The sequence below is a fragment of the Salvelinus alpinus genome, chromosome 9, assembly GCF_045679555.1.
Source record: "Salvelinus alpinus chromosome 9, SLU_Salpinus.1, whole genome shotgun sequence".
NCBI lineage: Eukaryota > Metazoa > Chordata > Actinopteri > Salmoniformes > Salmonidae > Salvelinus > Salvelinus alpinus.
In genome coordinates, this window is record NC_092094.1 from 86,651,993 (window position 1) to 86,668,987 (window position 16,995).

At 41.8% G+C, this 16,995-nt stretch overlaps 1 protein-coding gene and 1 pseudogene across 4 annotated transcripts in view; one reads left to right on the forward strand and one right to left on the reverse strand.

Moving 5' to 3' along the window:
• LOC139531010 (ATP-dependent RNA helicase TDRD9-like) overlaps positions 1–9,033 on the forward strand; it is a 43,509-nt pseudogene extending 34,476 nt beyond the window's left edge.
• A 327-nt stretch (positions 9,034–9,360) lies between these two features.
• Positions 9,361–16,995, reverse strand: part of rtn1a (reticulon 1a) — a 47,053-nt gene continuing 39,418 nt past the window's right edge. For 2 of the 4 annotated variants that reach the window (XM_071327699.1, XM_071327701.1), the window contains 6 exons: positions 13,122–13,329; positions 12,850–12,988; positions 12,350–12,419; positions 11,644–11,690; positions 10,319–10,377; positions 9,361–10,165 (listed from right to left, as the gene is read on the reverse strand). In XM_071327699.1, coding sequence (XP_071183800.1) covers positions 10,123–10,165; positions 10,319–10,377; positions 11,644–11,690; positions 12,350–12,419; positions 12,850–12,988; positions 13,122–13,329 — 566 coding nt within the window. In that variant the 3' untranslated portion in view covers positions 9,361–10,122. Of the gene's footprint in view, positions 10,166–10,318; positions 10,378–11,643; positions 11,691–12,349; positions 12,420–12,849; positions 12,989–13,121; positions 13,330–16,715; positions 16,807–16,862; positions 16,966–16,995 lie in introns of those variants that run through there. The other 2 variants (XM_071327702.1, XM_071327700.1) reach the window with 2 other exon arrangements.

Below are 16,995 nucleotides of genomic sequence, written 5' to 3' on the forward strand. Positions count from 1 at the left end.
CCACCCTATTTTGGCCACATCTTAACCAGATAAAATTTGCCTGTATTCTGGTGTGACTGTGTTCTGCCCTGTGTCCTCCTCAGGCACAGGAGTTTTGTATCTCGGGGATGCATCCATCAGCCCAGTCCATGATCCTGGGGGACCAGTGGAGCAGCCGCGCACGCAACCGCTTCATAACACTAGTGAACGGCCGCTCACTCATCGTCTCCCTGTTCTCTATCCTGCACGGCATCATGCACGTGGAGCTGCTCATCAACACCGACACGGTCACCTCCAGTGTGGCTGATATCATGATACAGGAGGGACACGCCGTTAAGGCCGAAGAGAGCTTTGAGTCCAAGGTACCTTAAGAAACACAGACCAGCTTTCTGTCTTCACTGCAGAATCAACTGCCATGTATCGTTTTGTAAAGTTGTGCTAATGGGGAATTGTTCAATTGTGGTATTCCTGTAAGGCTTGGCTATAAACATATATCATTCAGTGTGTCCTAGCTGTCCAGCAGTAGAAACAGAGGCTGTGGCCCTGACAGTGCTGTGTCGTTGTGTGTCTTGCAGCAGAGCCACGAGGTGCTGGTGTCTCTGTAGAAAGACTTGCAGGACGGAACCTTCACCCCCAACGCTACCAGCAGCTCCTGGAAGACCAACAAGGAGAAAGAGAAGCAGCTCATCGACAGCCTGCTCCAGTCCTTCTCCAAGACCAGCCGGTCCTTTCTGAAGAGCAAGGCAAGAACACTGGCCAAACGGCTGACTCATAGGTTTTGTTAAATAGACTGCCTGTCTGGTTGAACCAGACGGTGTTAGTTCACCACAAGATGGCGTCATCGTCATTTTGGTAGCATGTGAGCTTGTGTAAATTTTGTTCTACAGTGTATTAGTGGGCCAGGGCCACACCTTCCTGTCAGGAATTCCTGGGATACAATAGGTATCTGGTGATATTTTTATTTATTTTTTATTTTATTTTTCCTATTATTTAACACGTCTTTCTATAAATAATGGGCCCAATGTGTAACATTGGGAAAAACATTTCTGAATGGTTTGAAACAACAAAAATATGGAGTTCCATATGTGTACTTGGAGGAATTAAAGTGAATATATGCAAATTGGCCCATATCTCCACCTATACAACAACATACATTCTTTAAGCAGGTTTCATACAGACATTGTATGTCAAATTCAAGGACTTTCAGGGACTTCATTTTCAAGGACCTCAATGTTACACAATTGTATAATTTATATAATTGTACATATAGGGCCTAATATAGAACCCATATGCACAAAAATCTTATTTCTCTCAAATTTTGCGCACAAATTGGTTACATCCCTTTAGTGAGCATTTCTCCTTTGCCAAGATAATCCATCCAAATGACAGGTGTGGCATATTAAGAAGCTGATTTCACAGGTGCACCTTGTGCTGGGGACAATAAAAGCCCCCTCTAAAATGTGCAGTTTTGTCACACAACACAATGCCACAAATGTCTCACGTTTCTAGGGAGCGTGCAATTGGCAAGCTGACTGCAGGAATGTCCACCAGAGCTGTTGCCAGATAATTTAATGTTAATTTCTCTACCATAAGCCCCCTCCAACGTCGGTTATTAGATAATTTGGCAGTACGTCCAACCGGCCTCTCAACCGCAGACCATGTGTAACCACGCCAGCCCAGGACCTCCATCTGGCATCTTCACCTGCGGAATCGTTGGGGGGGGTGGGGTGCTGAGGAGTATTTCTGTCTGTAATAAAGCCCTTTTGTGGGGAAAAACAAATTGATTGACTGGGCCTGGCTCCTCATTGGGTGGGCCTATGCCCTCCCAGACCCACCCATGGCTGCGCCCCTGCCCAGTCATGTGAAGTCCATATATTAGGGCCTAATGAATTAATTTCAATTGACTGATTTTCCTTACATGAACTGTAACTCAGCCAAATCTTTGAAATTGTTGCATGTTGCGTTCTATATTTTAGTATATAATTATATTCTAAAATGTGAGAATATTGTGGGCATTGCCTGACTAAATAGATGGGGTACATGCATGCCAATTTTTCTGGAGCTTATGTGGCCGCCACAGGTACGCATAATAAAGCCATGAATACTGGTAGCATTATTCTCACCATTTGAATAAATGCCATTTAATTGGAATAGCGTTGGGTGTCGCACAATAACATATACTACACAACTTCTAGTCTAGTCCGAGGCACAAAAATATATGAACAATTTATCGTGATGCTTTCTCTGTTAAAACTAACGAGACGCTGCTGTAAATCAGACAACCGATGAGCAACATCAATACGCTAGGGATATTAGATCCAACGTGGATCCAGGCACAACTGTCTTCACTGCCGTAACAAATGAGACAACAAAATATTCTGGACATTCCTCGCAAACACCTTTTTTGCAGTTTGGCCTGTTGGCGTGTGCGCGATGCAACATCACAACAGCTGTTTGTCACTTGACTCTCATTTGGAAAATTCCTTCCTGGATCAGATGAGGATGTGAAAATATCATGGCGTAACTGATCAGCTGGACACCAAATGCACATCCTAGTATTATGCATAGTTATTAAAGAACCACGTTAATGACCGTATTGATTTTGGTTTGAAGTATAAAGGTGACTATTTCAGTTAGAAGCATTCGATTTTGCTATCGTTTTTATTATTTTGGGTTTGTATGCCCATGAACTGTTTTCACACCGCGTAACATAAGGAGACAGAATGTTACACTGCATTTCTGAGATCTATACAAAAAACTGTCCAACAGCTAGATCCAGGATTTGTACACTGTTCAAGTTCAATGCCTCATTTAATTGATTAATGCTTAATATATGATAACAACTTACAATACCATAAATGCAAGACAGAAAAGTAAAGTTTTACGTCACACGATGTTGGACAAACCCATCTAGACGCCAACCATGATAGTGTTAAACACAGTTTTTAAATCAATTTGTCAATTTTATTGTGAAAAAGTAAGTACACCCTTTGGAAAGTGTATTTTTTTTAAACATATTTGGACACATGGATATTTTTGCAAAATTCCAACCACATTCATTGATAAAGGTAACCCAATTTAACACACCACACACAATGTTTTACTTTGAAAATGTTATGCAATTAAAATAAACAAATGCAATTTCCTTATGCAGAAAAAATGTGTACACCCTTACCTTTACCATCACCTAAAATTAGGATCCGTTGCACCAAAACAGGTGCAAATGATTAGGAAATCATTAGAGCACCTTGCGAGGGTCCAGCCTTCCATAAAGATTTGAAACGTTGTCTGGTTTGGTCTTTTTTATCTTAATTTAACCTTTTTACTTAACTAGGCAAGTTGGATAGGAACAAATTCTTATTTACTGTGACGGCCTACCCCGGCTAAACCCTAAACCGGATGACGCTGGGCCAATTGTGTGCCGCCTTAACCATATGGGTGTGTGGTAACACGTCATGCAAAGATCAAAATACCTCAGAGGCCCTCCGAAGAAAGATTATTGATGCCCGTGAGTCTGGGAGGGGTTACAAATCCATTTCCAAGCAATTCGAAGTACATCGTTCCACTGTCCGACGGATCATCCACAAATGGAGAAAATTCCAGACCACTGGCAATCGGGTCATCCCACCAAATTCAGCCCAAGAGCTGACCGAAAGATGCTCATAGAAGTCTCTAAGAACCCCAGGGTAACATCAAGGGATCTACAGGCCTCTTGTCACAATCAATATCGAAGTGCATGAGTCAACTGTCAGAAAGAGACTGCACAAACTTGGCCTACGTGGGAGGTCAGGAAGGAAGAAGCCTCTGCTCTCAAAAAAAGAATATCAAGACTGAGGTTTGCCAGACAACACCTGGGTGAAGACCAAAACTACTGGAACAATGTGCTCTGGACATATGAGTCAAAGGTGGAGTTTGGCCGCAATGCCAGGCGAAAATGAAACACAGCCTTTGAACAGAAGAACCTCATACTGACTGTAAAGCATGGTGGCGTTATTGTTTGTGGCTAAGTAAGTGTTGCTGATGCTGTTCCCAACAGGTTCCTGTGCATGGCCCATCCAGCGCTCACAAAGTCAACTTCCACAGCTTTTGCAATGTCAGCCACTACAGGTTAGTCAGTGTCACCCAGATCAGGTTATAGTTTGGCCCACTTCTGGTGACACTATATCCCAGTGCTAATGTCAACTCCTTACAGGTCGGTGCGCATAGAAAAGGACAGCATCAACTCAGTGGCGTTGAATGACAGTCCTCAGGACAGCCATCAGAGGATGCTGGTGGCCGGCGGAGTGTCTGTCAGTGCCACAGGTACAGTACTGGGAATGGGATGTGATCTTGGATGTAAGCACACTCTAGAACAGGGGTATTCAACTCTTACCCTATGAGGTCCGGATCCTGATGGGTTTTATTTTCTGGCTGGTAATTAATTGCACCCACCTGGTGTCCCAGGTCTAAATCAGTCCCTGATTCGAGGGGGGGAATGCAAGTGAACTGGCTTCGTGGTCCACACTTGAGTTTGAGGGCTCTAGAATAAGGGTGAGACCCTACCAGACATTGACTTTGTTATAACAGTAAGATGCGTGTGTGTGCTGCTCTAGGGGCATGCATTCTACTGAAGGAGACTACGCTGATGCCTCACATCCACGGCCTGCCTGCTCTCATCACCATGCTCTTCAGCCCTGTCATAGAGCTACGGTCAGTCTGCTTGGAGATAGTATGCTCCTCACCACATTCGATCAAATTACCTATCAGAAAACCGTACCTTAAGGTCCTATAGGAAATGTGAAATGATTGGGGTTCTACCAAGCTAACGTGGAATTGTTTTAAGATGATCATAACAAGGATAATTTTAGCTTTTTGAATTTTAGGACACCTGAAGGTATCCCAAAAAATTATATATATATATATATATATATATATATATATACACACACACACACAGTGTAAGTCAGTTTGGATACATTTACTCATTCCAGGGTTTTTATTTTTTACTATTTTCTACATTTGTAGAATAATAGTGAACACATCAAAACTATGAAATAACACATGGAATCATGTAGTAACCAAAAAAGTGTTAAACAAATCAAATATATTTTATATTTGAGATTCTTCAAAGTAGCCACCCTTTGCCTTAATGACAGCTTTGCACACTCTTGGCATTCTCTCAACCAGCTTCATGAGGTAGTCACCTCGAATGCATTTCAATTAACAGTTGTGCCTTGTTGAAAGTTAATTTGTCGAATTTCTTTCCTTAATGCGTTTGAGCCAATCATTTGTGTTGTGACAAGGTAAGGGTGGAATACAGAAGATAGCCCTATTTGGTAAAATACCAAATCTATATTATAGCAAGAACAGCTCAAATAAGCAAAGAGAAACGACTGTCCATCATTACTTTAAGACATGAAGGTCAGTCAATGCGGAAAATGTCAAGAAGTGCAGTCACAAAAACCATCAAGCGCTATGATTAAACTGGCTTTCATGAGGACGGCCACAGGAAAGGAGGACCAAGAGTTACCTCTGCTGCAGAGGATAAGTTCATTAGAGTTACCAGCCTCAGAAATTGCAGCCCAAATAAATGCTTCAGAGTTCAAGTAACAGACACATCTTAACATCAACTGTTCAGAGGAGACTGCGTGAATCAGGCCTTCATGGTCGAATTAGTGCAAAGAAACCACTACTAAAGGACACCAATAATAAGAAGAGACTTGCTTGAGCCAAGAAACATGAGCAGTAGACATTAGACCGTTGGAATGGAAAATCATGTGATGATCAATTTGAAACCAATTGTAAGACATGGTCGTTGTGAATGTTTCAAAGCCTAACACAATGAAATGAAGAGCTCTTTCTAAGGTGATGATTAATTCAAAATACATGCTCATATTAGAGCTTATGCATATGGGGGGGGGGGAAACGGAGTTAATATTATGATTGTGCCGTTATACAATACAGCCTACTGCATATTACTCATGGCAGTGAAACATTCAACAAAACTGATTTAAGATGTCTTTGGTACATAATTGGTCTATACTCAAGTTAAACAAATTCAAGTGATTGCCTTTGAGTGTGGTCTGTTATTATGCATACTGGATGGACTGGTTACCGTATGCCAATGGTGGAAAAAGTACCCAATTGTCATACTTGAGTAAAAGGAAAGATATATCTTAATAGAAAATGACTCAATTGAAAGTCACCCAGTAAAATATTACTTAAGTCAAAGTCTAAAAGTATTTGGTTTTAAATATACTTAAGTATCAAAAGTAAAAGTATAAATAATTTCAAATTCCTTGCATAACTTAAACTAGGTGTCACCATTTTCTTGTTTTTTTGCCAGGGGAACACTCCAACACTCAGACATCATTTACAAACGTAGCATGTGTGTTTAGTGAGTCTGCCAGATCAGAGGCAGTAGGGATGACCAGGGATGTTCTCTTGATATTTTTCGTTGTCAGGGAAAATGTACAAAGTACATTATTTCCTTACTATTGATATTTTTAACTTTACTACATTCCTAAAGTACAGATACCCCAAGTAGTACTTTAAAGTATTTTTACTTAAGTACTTTACACCACTGCCTTATGCTACTCTCCAAAATTTCTATCGTCGAATCTGGAAGAGAACGTATAGTCCTAGGCGATGCTGTTTGTTCATTGATTGTGCACGGCGGCTTACAGTTAGCCTACAATTATACTGAATTTGATTTTCGAATAGCCAAGTAAAATATATATTTTTAATATTTTCATAATTAATTGGTTGACACTACCTTTTTTAGCTATATAGAATCTCACCACCTTGCGTTTCCATCTCATCTCTCCTTTATTTATTTAAATTGACAATAGTCTGATGGGTGAAAATACGATCACTTGATGAGAGAACAGCTGTGCAGCCTGAGGCATGGAACGGAGCGCAAGCTTTTTTTTGCATCTTTCTCAAATCCTCAATAGCCTACAGTCGCACCATGCAGCCCTTATGTTTTTATTGAAGACATTCTAAGGTTTATATCATTCACAACTAAAGTTGCCAAATAACTCTAAATCTAGCATATAGGACCTGTTTCAAATGATACATTTTACGCTCAACATAACCACTTCATATGCGCACTCGCTCCGTAATGGAAAAAATATCCCTTTTATTTTATTCCGTTAAGTTATATTATTTTATAGGAATATAATTGAAAATAATGGCACGGGACTTAAAGGCATATTTTGTCAGCTAAATGAACACGCCTTAAAGCCTATGGCATGGAGCATAGCCAGATAACATACAGTAGACCAACTTATATTCTGTTTTTCATAATGTGTCTTTAGACATGGCTAAAATAAATAATGGATTTATTGTGATGGTGTATATTAAATTGATTTATTATACTTATTTTTGTAAATTGATGTTCTAAAGGCACGCATCAGCGGCTTGTATGCGTGGAGGCAAGGAGATACTAAACGTGTTTGTTAATTAAAGGTCAATTACCGTGAGACCAGCAGTCTTTTGCATGACAATAACATGCTGACAAAATTTCATGACCGCACCTAACCTATCTAACCTACCCAGACTAGGTGTGTGGGCGTCCTAGAGCAAAACAGGCATTTTCGTGAGGGACTCACCTTTCCATAGAGGGGTCATATTAGTGGGCAGCCCAAACAGTTCGGACGCTACAGACAGAAGTTGGCAGATCGGCTGTACCGACTTCAGACGAGTCCCAAGACGCTTGTGGCTGTCGTAGAGCAAAACGGAGAACACCATTATGTTCGTGAGTCATCTTTCCATAAGAGGTTTAGTTTATATAAACTGTTTGGCAAACCGTTCGGACACTACAGCTGTGTTCGTGAGAAGACCGATTTTTGGGATGTCTCATGGTCTGACAAACACGGCTCTAGCTCTGCCACCCTTCACTGCAGATGCGGAAGGGCGACATCGGTGGATAGAGACGCAGCCTCATGCGGAAAAAAACACCTCTAGCTAAAACTGACAGCTTTTATGTTTTGGTTATTATACTTCCACGCGGACTCTAGGGGGCTAAGTGATAACATAAATAATGTTGTAATATTCACTTCAAATCATGCATTAAGTTCTACAGGTCTGTAATGTAACCTTGCCTGTTCTCTGCAGCACCAACGAGGAAAGGACCAGCTACACTGGCGCCCTCTGTGGTCTAGGGTGGAACGTCCAGTCTCGGGAGGCTGTCCTGCCTGAACATGACATAGAGCTCGCCTTTGATGTCAAATTTAATGTAGAGGACATCACAGAGGTAGCTAACACCCTTGTAGTTCCTGCGTCAGTCCATTCAAATCAATATTTATCATAAAACATGAGTGTCATAACCAGTGTTTTGTGTTGGATCAGATCAATGCGTTGCGTGGTGCCATCAACCGTCTGGTGTGTGAGGGGCCCAACGGTCCTCTGCACCTGGGGCCTGACAGGATCAACAGCCTGCAGAAGGACTGTTGCGAACGCCTCGTCAGGTTATTTACCAAGTCACCCCCTCGGGAAGACCTCGTTCCTGTGTACTATGAGGAACCAAATAAATGGAACCAGGTATGGCTTGAATTCATGGTGTAATGTTATTTTTCCTCACTTCAATCAAATCAGTCCTGATTTTATATAGAAAGTAAGGCCCATACTTAACTATAATTTCTAGTGTTCAAACAATTATATTGAGTGTGTATGTGTGACTATTTTGTGTGCGTGGTGTTTGTGTGCAGGTGGATCCCAGTCAGAAGATGGAGATTGTCCAGAAGGAAGATGGAAAGTACAAAGGTGTCCTGTTCCAGCTACACCCTGTCACACTGCTCAACATGTGAGGCCATTCTAAAGCAGCAACCAGAAGCACAGCATGCTGTTGTTTTCACCTTGACTACCATTATTTATGTTTTACAAGATTTTCTTATGGAACCCTCAGGGAGGACATTCTCTTTTGATAATTGTGGTATTTATTTGGATCATTTTTGCACATGGTCCTGCCATGCTTCTCATGTCCTGAGTTTTTCTTCAGCTTTACTATTGCTGTGTTAGGTGTTTGGAAAGTATAACTTTCTAATTTTAGGATATAAATCATTGATATTCAAGGAATGGAACTCCTTTTCTTTTGTATAAATTAATCGACTTAAAGTCAAGGTATGGTGCTAGCTTTAGTTTAGTGACCTGACAGCCAAGTTAAATTTGTCACCTCAGCATACACGCAACAGGAAAGGGCCTTCTGTGCCAGAAGGTATCTATGTTTGTTCATAGAATGTTATTTCAAATCACTTTGGATATTTATCCAGTGTTGTATGCACTCTGTACCATTACGAAACATCTCGTATGTCCTAATATTTCTAACTCAAGACGATACTGCTCTCGTCAACTTTTTTTTTTGTCTTGGACCCTATTTTTAGTAATGCATCTGAAAAATGATAACATTATACATCAAGGAACATTTATTTGTCTTCTGTAATTAAATACATACTGTAAGTGCAAATAGTTAGACCAGGGTCTAAGAACTACATTGAGTATAGGTGAACATAGTACAAAGTTGGACAGTTAATTCAAACAAGCTAAATATCATCAGATACTCCTTGTCTTCATAGTAGTTGACCAACAGTACATTGTGTGTAGTTATGCAAAAAAAAACTACAATTACCACATCAAATGATTTCGTGCTTGAAAACAAAGGAAATCATTGATATTTATTGACTATATATATATATATATATATATACTGAGAGAAGCCCCACCAGCTAACTCAGAAACATGAAGCAGTATTTAACATTGGCAGCAGAGCATTTCTGTAGGCATATCGCTTTTTTTGTGCCAAACCTTAGTTTGTTGTAAGCACTGAAGGAAAATAAAAACTAGTGTGAAAACTGCACGAAAGATACAAAATAATATTTACTCAAGGCTTGACTTCATGCGCTTAATAACAAGCAACACAAAAATACATTTTCTTCCAAATTGTGTACTTGTCTACCTAGACTTATCTTGAACATGGGTGATTGACTGTGTGTGTGTTAACCATTCTAGACAGTTTTGGGGTCAAGGCTTCTCCAGTGGTTGGTTTTAGAGAACACCTTCTAGATGACATAGTACTACCCTCAGATAATGACAAGGCTATCCAACAATGATCAAGCTGTCTGCCACTGAGTCTGAGCTGGACTCCACTGTTAGCAAGACGCAGGTCTACTCTTCCTTTCGCTTGGCCCCAGGGATCTTCGCCTGGATCCTGTCGAGACAAAACATGGAGGTCATCACTCTGATACAGTGTTAAACTTTTCTAGTTTGTATCAATATGAACATCATTCCAATCTATTTTATAGTGGGATGTTCCAGGGACTAGTGTGTTTATTCTCGAGTAAAGAAGGTCATAACTACTCACTTCCCCACCACAGAGTTCACTTGGGTCCGTATTAGTCCCACATATTGGTCAATCTGTGCCTGAGGGTGAAGAGAGAAACTATTTGGATTACATAAAAATAAAAATAAATCTTTATCCTATTACTCAACAATATGAAAGTAGACCTAATTAAAAGCAACAGTCTTTCTATAAATCTAATGGGTAGAATAAACCTCTTCAGAATGGCATGACTGCCAGAGTTTATACTTCTCTGTAATACCAACTACCCCACCGAAGACATTCTTTAAAAAAAAGTATACTCTGTCATAAGACTTTATATGGGCAAATAAAACTCAGAATAAAAAGGAACGTTTTAGATTTTCCTACGTCTGAGGGTGGTTTTAACCTTCCAGACTTGGACTTGTATCAACTCACCACCCAGGGCTTTTACTTGTGACATATTGTTAAATGCACTAAAGAGTAACAATGGGTACATATTGAAGATGCACATTATTATCCCCAAAATATTTTTGTGTGTATTTTCAAAGGATTAAGCTAAGAACATTAAACTTCATAGTTAACATTATAACAACAGGGAAGAAAATTAAATGTATTCTACAAGAACCAATATCACTCCCTAAAAACACAACCCTATGAAACAATCCTTGGATAGCTTTTCAGAATTAACTATTGGAACCTAGACTTAAAAATAACTGATATTGGCATAAAATGGAGGGAATGTTGGAACATAACTAACCAAAATTACAGTTAACTAAACTGTATGCTTAATCCAGTATATTAATATATACAATTTATTACACAAGACAAAATTCACAAATTCTACACCACAACAGCAAAGTCATGTCGTAAGTGTAAAACTAACAATGACTATAACATTCCCAGAAGGCATGGATTATTCAATTCAAAAGTTATGGCCAGAGTTAGAAAGGTGGCTGTCAAAAGTATTACAATGTACATTTATTTACTTTTAATCCATCTGCATATTTGAAGACATGGCATATGAGGGTGCAGTGAGATACCTGACTGGTTGGATGATACTTTTCTTGTCAATCCTTTTGAAAAACTGAACTGGAAATCAACCAATCCTCCATGGTTAACACAATGGAAAGGTCAAATGCTTTATTATTGAAATGTTTAAAGAGCCCGGGTGACAGCGAGAATCAAAATGGTACAGTTTGAGGACATATGGCGGTGAGTGTGCGGGCGCTGCAGATGGGCGTGTGAGTCTGGGCACGTGTGATGTTGATGTTTGTATGACTATGTTTGTATGTGTGTGTTTTGTATTGTATTTTATTTTTTTTACATGTACAGTACATGTGTTCTAGAGAATGAGGGGAAGTTCTTACCTGGTTTTTCTCATAGACAATGGGCATGCTGAACATGGACACCACGGCTGTATGGGAAGAGAGTGAGTGCGTATTGAAGCAGTTAGACCTGGAGTGTCCCGCTGGGAATATTCTCATGTACACATTGTGTCAACCAAGCCCCAGCTCAGAGACTTAACAAAAATATGAGATCACGTCTTCAGTTGTGAATGAATCCTTTGAACAAGGCCTTTAATGAATTGACCTCTGGAATTTCATAATATTGATTTTCTTAGGATGTGACTAATCCTAATCTAGGAAATCGATTGTTTTTGCTCAAAAGGGCAGAACGATCAATAATCCACTGTGATACAGAATTTATACATATTTCAGTAAAACTCTTACTGGTTCCATGAAGAACCATATGTGATGAGGCAACCATCAGGCTGTCTGAGTTGCTCTTGTCAGGTCATGTTTCCCTGCACCACAGCGTGTGTTGTCACTGTGTTGGGTTAACCATTGACTGACACTGGGGTACTGTGATGCTTGCTTATTACAGCCCACTCCCCTGATTATAGTACATACTCAGATTGGCTCTGTGATGGTGTAAATGGAGGTTTCAATATGATTCATTATATTACATTTGATCAAATGTATGAGCTGTATGTCAGGCTGAACATGGTGTGCAGTGGAGAGGTGCAGAGCTGAGTATAACAGCTACAGTAGCCAGTCGTAGAAGGATCCTCACCCAGAATAAGCAGAGTCAGGCCATTGAAGAGAGCGCCCACATAGGTCAGCAGCCACATCAGGACAGCAAACTGCAACACAGGGTAAACACATTTAACTATTGGCACTGCTTAAACAAACCCACCCCCACAATTTATGACGTTTGACTGAAGGTATGTCATAATAAAATTATTTGATGTTTTAAGTGTAACTTCATGTTTGACAGCAGGAATAGTACTGAGATGACATATGTTAAAGAGTGTAGTGTTGGTAAGATGGTTGTATCCACCATGTCATTATTATTATGTTTTTTACCCCCAATTTCGTGATATCCAATTGCGATCCAATTACGATAACCGGCCGCCCTATGGGACTCCCGGTCACGGCCGGTTATGACACAGCCTGGGATCAAACCCGGGTTTGTAGTGACGCCTCAAGCACTGCGATGTAATGCCTTAGACCGCTGCGCCACTTGGGAGACAATGTCATTATTTTAAGCCCAGAGGCGAGAGTGAGGCTGACCTTCAGTGAGTCGATGAGGTCCTGGACCAGGAACAGCCTACGGAGCTCCTTCATACAGGTGTTGGCGTAGAGCAGAGCCTTGTCAGCATATTTACCGATCTGATCCTGGGACAGAGAGATCTCCACCTCCAGATAAGATCTGTAGGGAAGAAGTACAACAGACTATTAGTGTCCAGGCTAAAGTGGCATTGCAAAAAAGATGAGTGAATGTTTAAATGTCAGATTATTTCATGTGCTGAGTAAACACAGATCCTGTATCCTCCCTAACTCACTTGAATGGGTGCCCTTCATCGGTCTTCTGCACGGCCTGAAGCACAGACTTGTAGATCCTGAAGCTGATGGTGGCAGAGAGGGCAGCCAGGGCTAAGTAGGCTCCCACACTGACCACACTGAACTGGGTCAGAGAGAAGAGCAGCAGGAGCACGCTGCCAAACAGAGCTCCAGACTGCTTCACGTTCCTCCAGGAGAGCAGGTCCATGGCTGGGGGAGGACAGATACAGACAGGAGAGCAGGGTTAGGATCCAGTGTTAGACCAGCATTACACACTACAGCAGGGATCCCCAACTGGTGGGCCGAATTTGGCCCCCCAACTTTTTTGGGGGGGACATAAGACTAAAAACACATCAGTTCCAAGTGATTTTAATCTTGGAAATCTGTTCCAAAGTATTCCCACGCATAATAGAAAGAGATGTGATCGTACACAAATATAAACAAGGTTTTAAATGTTTGTTTTAGTCAAATATCTGTTTGGGCTTCTTGCGGTCAATTTGCAGTCTACAAATGATGTTCTGGCCCCCTGACTATTCACTCAAGAAATAAAATTGTCCAGAAGCTGAATCTAATTGATGATCCCTGCACCATGATTACAGAGACCGTTTGATGACCCATCTGTGGGGTGACTGGGGTCACCCCAACATGACACAGTATGACCCAACCGTAGGGTCACCCCAACATGACACAGTATGACCCAACCATAGGGCGACCCAAACATGACCCAGTATGACCCAACCGTAGGGTCACCCCAACATGACCCAACCGTAGGGTCACCCCAACATGACCCAACCGTAGGGTCACCCCAACATGACCCAACTGTAGGGTCACTACAGAATGACACAGGGATAGAATAACCACAGTGCTCAATAGTGTTCCTTACCACGTCTACGTTGTGATATCCTTTACAGCAGTAATCCCAGTGTACCCCAGGCAGTTAGGTCAGATAACCTCAGAGGCTCCTGACTTGTGGGATTTTGCTCTAACCTATGTTTTATTGCGTTTGATTGAGCTGTCGAATAAACGGAGGAGTGAATGTGTCAAAGTGAAAACCTATATATCCTGCTTCTTTTCGCATATATATATATATATATATACTACCGTTCAAAAGTTTGGGTTCACTTAGAAATGTCATTGTTTTTGAAAGAAAAGCAAATTTTTTGGTCCATTAAAATAACATAAAATCGATCAGAAATCCTGAAAGCATTTCACTGTAAGGTCTACACGTGTTGTAATCAGCGCATGTGACTAATACAATTTGATTTGATCTGATCTATGGATTTCACATTACTGGGAATACAAATATGAATCTGTTGGTCACAGATACCGTAAAAAGTAGGGGGGTGGATCAGAAAACCAGTCGGTATCTGGTGTGACCACCACTTGCCTCACGCAGCGTGACACATCTCCTTCGCATAGAGTTGATCAGGCTGTTGATTGTGGCCAGTGGAATGTTGTCCCACTCTTCAATGCCTGTGAGAAGTTGCTGAATATTGGCGGGGACTGGAACACGCTGTTATACGCGTCGATCCAAAGCATCCCAAACATGCTCAATGGGTGACATGTCTGGTGAGTATGCAGGCCATGGAAGAACTGGGACATTTTTAGCTTCCAATAATTGTGTACAGACCCTTTTGACAACATGCTGAAACATGAGGCGATGGCAGCAGATGAATGGCATGACAATATGCCTCAAGATCTCATCAACGTATCTCAATGCATTCAAATTGTGTTCGTTGTCCGTAGCTTATGCCTGCCCAAACCATAACCACACCGCTACCATGGGGCACTCTGTTCACAACGTTGACATCAGCAAACCGTCGCCCACACGACGCCATCTGCCCGGGCATGGAGAACACACTTCAGTGTGCCAGTGGCCCTCGACGGTGAGCATTTGCCCACTGATGTAGGTTACGACGCCAAACTGCAGTCAAGTCAAGTCCCTAGTGAGGACGACGAGCACTCAGATGAGCTTCCCTGAGGTTTCTGACAGTTTGTGCAGAAATTCTTCGGTTGTGCAAACCCACAGTTTCATTAGCTGTCCAGGTGGCTGGTCTCAGACGATACCGCAGGTGAAAAAGCCAGATGTGGAGGTCCTGGGTTGGCGTGGTTACACGTAGTCTGCTGTTGTGAGGCCGTTTGGACTTACTGCCAAATTCTCTAAAACGATGTTGGAGGTGGCTTATGTTAGAGAAATGAACATTCAATTCTCTGGTAACAGGTCTGGTGGACATTCCTGCAGTGAGTATGTCAATTGCACACTCCCTTGTGTGACAAAACTGCACATTTTACAGTGGCCTTTTATTGTCTCAGCACAAAGTGCACCTGTGTAATGACCATGCTGTTTAATCAGCTTCTTGATATGCCTCACCTGTCAGGTGGATGGATTATCTTGACAAAGGGGAAATGCTCACTTACAGGGATTCAAACAAATTTGTGCACAAAATTTGAGAGAAATAAGCTTTTTGTGCAAATGGAACATTTATTTTCTTTCAGCTCATGAAACATGGGACCAACACTTTACATTTAACTAGGCAAGTCAGTTAACAACACATTCTTATTTACAATGACGGCCTAGGAACAGTGAGTTAACTGCAGAACGACAGTTCTGTCAGCTCGGGGATTCGATCTAGAAACCTTTTGGTTACTGGCCCAACGCTCTAACCACTGGGCTACCTGCCATGTTCAGTATACATCCAATTCAATGGTGTCTTAAAAGACTGGCGCCATGTCTTGCTATTTATGGTTTTTGGGCCTAAGACTCAGTATGTTTTCAGCCCCCAACAAAGACGGCAGAGGTTTGTCACCCCTGGATTAGGCCTGAGTCAGTGTACCGTTCCAGCTCAGCTCAAGTGACCCCCACAGCCCTCTCCTGTGTTGGCTGGAAACCCAGTTTCCATGAGAAAAGTGTCTGGTTCACCCACAGTTGTGAGCCAGCTCCTCCACATCCAGTGACTGTGGCTCAGTGTACATTCATGTATTTCAATGTTCAACTGTTGATGTGACACCTGCAAGCCCTCTGTTTTACGAGGAGGAGGAGACAAAGCCTGTTCCAAAGAGTTTGTGCTCCTGTTCCATAGAGGAGTGAAAAACTGCTGCATGCTCTGGGTGTCTCCTCCTTCCTCCCTAAACCCTCCTGTCTGCCCATCCGCCTTCCTGCTCTAATTTTAGCTGTGGAGCTGTGAGCGGCACAGAGATGATGGCCATCTTTATTTTCTAACAGGCATCTGCGGATGCCAAAAAGGTGTTCTAAAACTGGGTGCTGAAAGGACTCTAATTTTACCACCACTGACCCTCTCGCTTTGTGAGGGACGGGTGCACATTTTGCCATACCCCCATAATCATCTGCCCAAATCATCAATACTGAGCTTCCCTTCTCAATAACCAATACGGACTGACCTCTTTCCCTGTAATCAATAACTACTCAATAAGGCTGGATTACCACCCCTTCATCTATAATATTCCATTTCTATCTGACTGAGTGCCACTCCCTATAAACCCACTGTTACTAGTCAGAAAGTCACTCTATGATTTGCCATTTATCTACTGTATTGCTTAAAATGGAGATGCAAAAAAAGAATAATTCACACACGCACCAAGCGAAGCAGCCGTAAAACAGACAGGCAGGACAGCAATGCCGGAGAGACTTGACATACAGCAGCATATGTGCATTGTGATCTGATCTACAGATTGCACAAAGAGAGAAAAGCTTTAGCTAGTGCAGTAGAAGCGTGTGTACTGACCTGCGGCTCCCATGGCTGAACAGGGATAGAGGCAGCTGCTTTATCCACAGACAAAAGAAGAGCATGAAGGGGGAGTGGCCACAAGCACACATGCTAGTCATTGGTCTGGGGGAGGGTTAAGGGGATCGGTTGC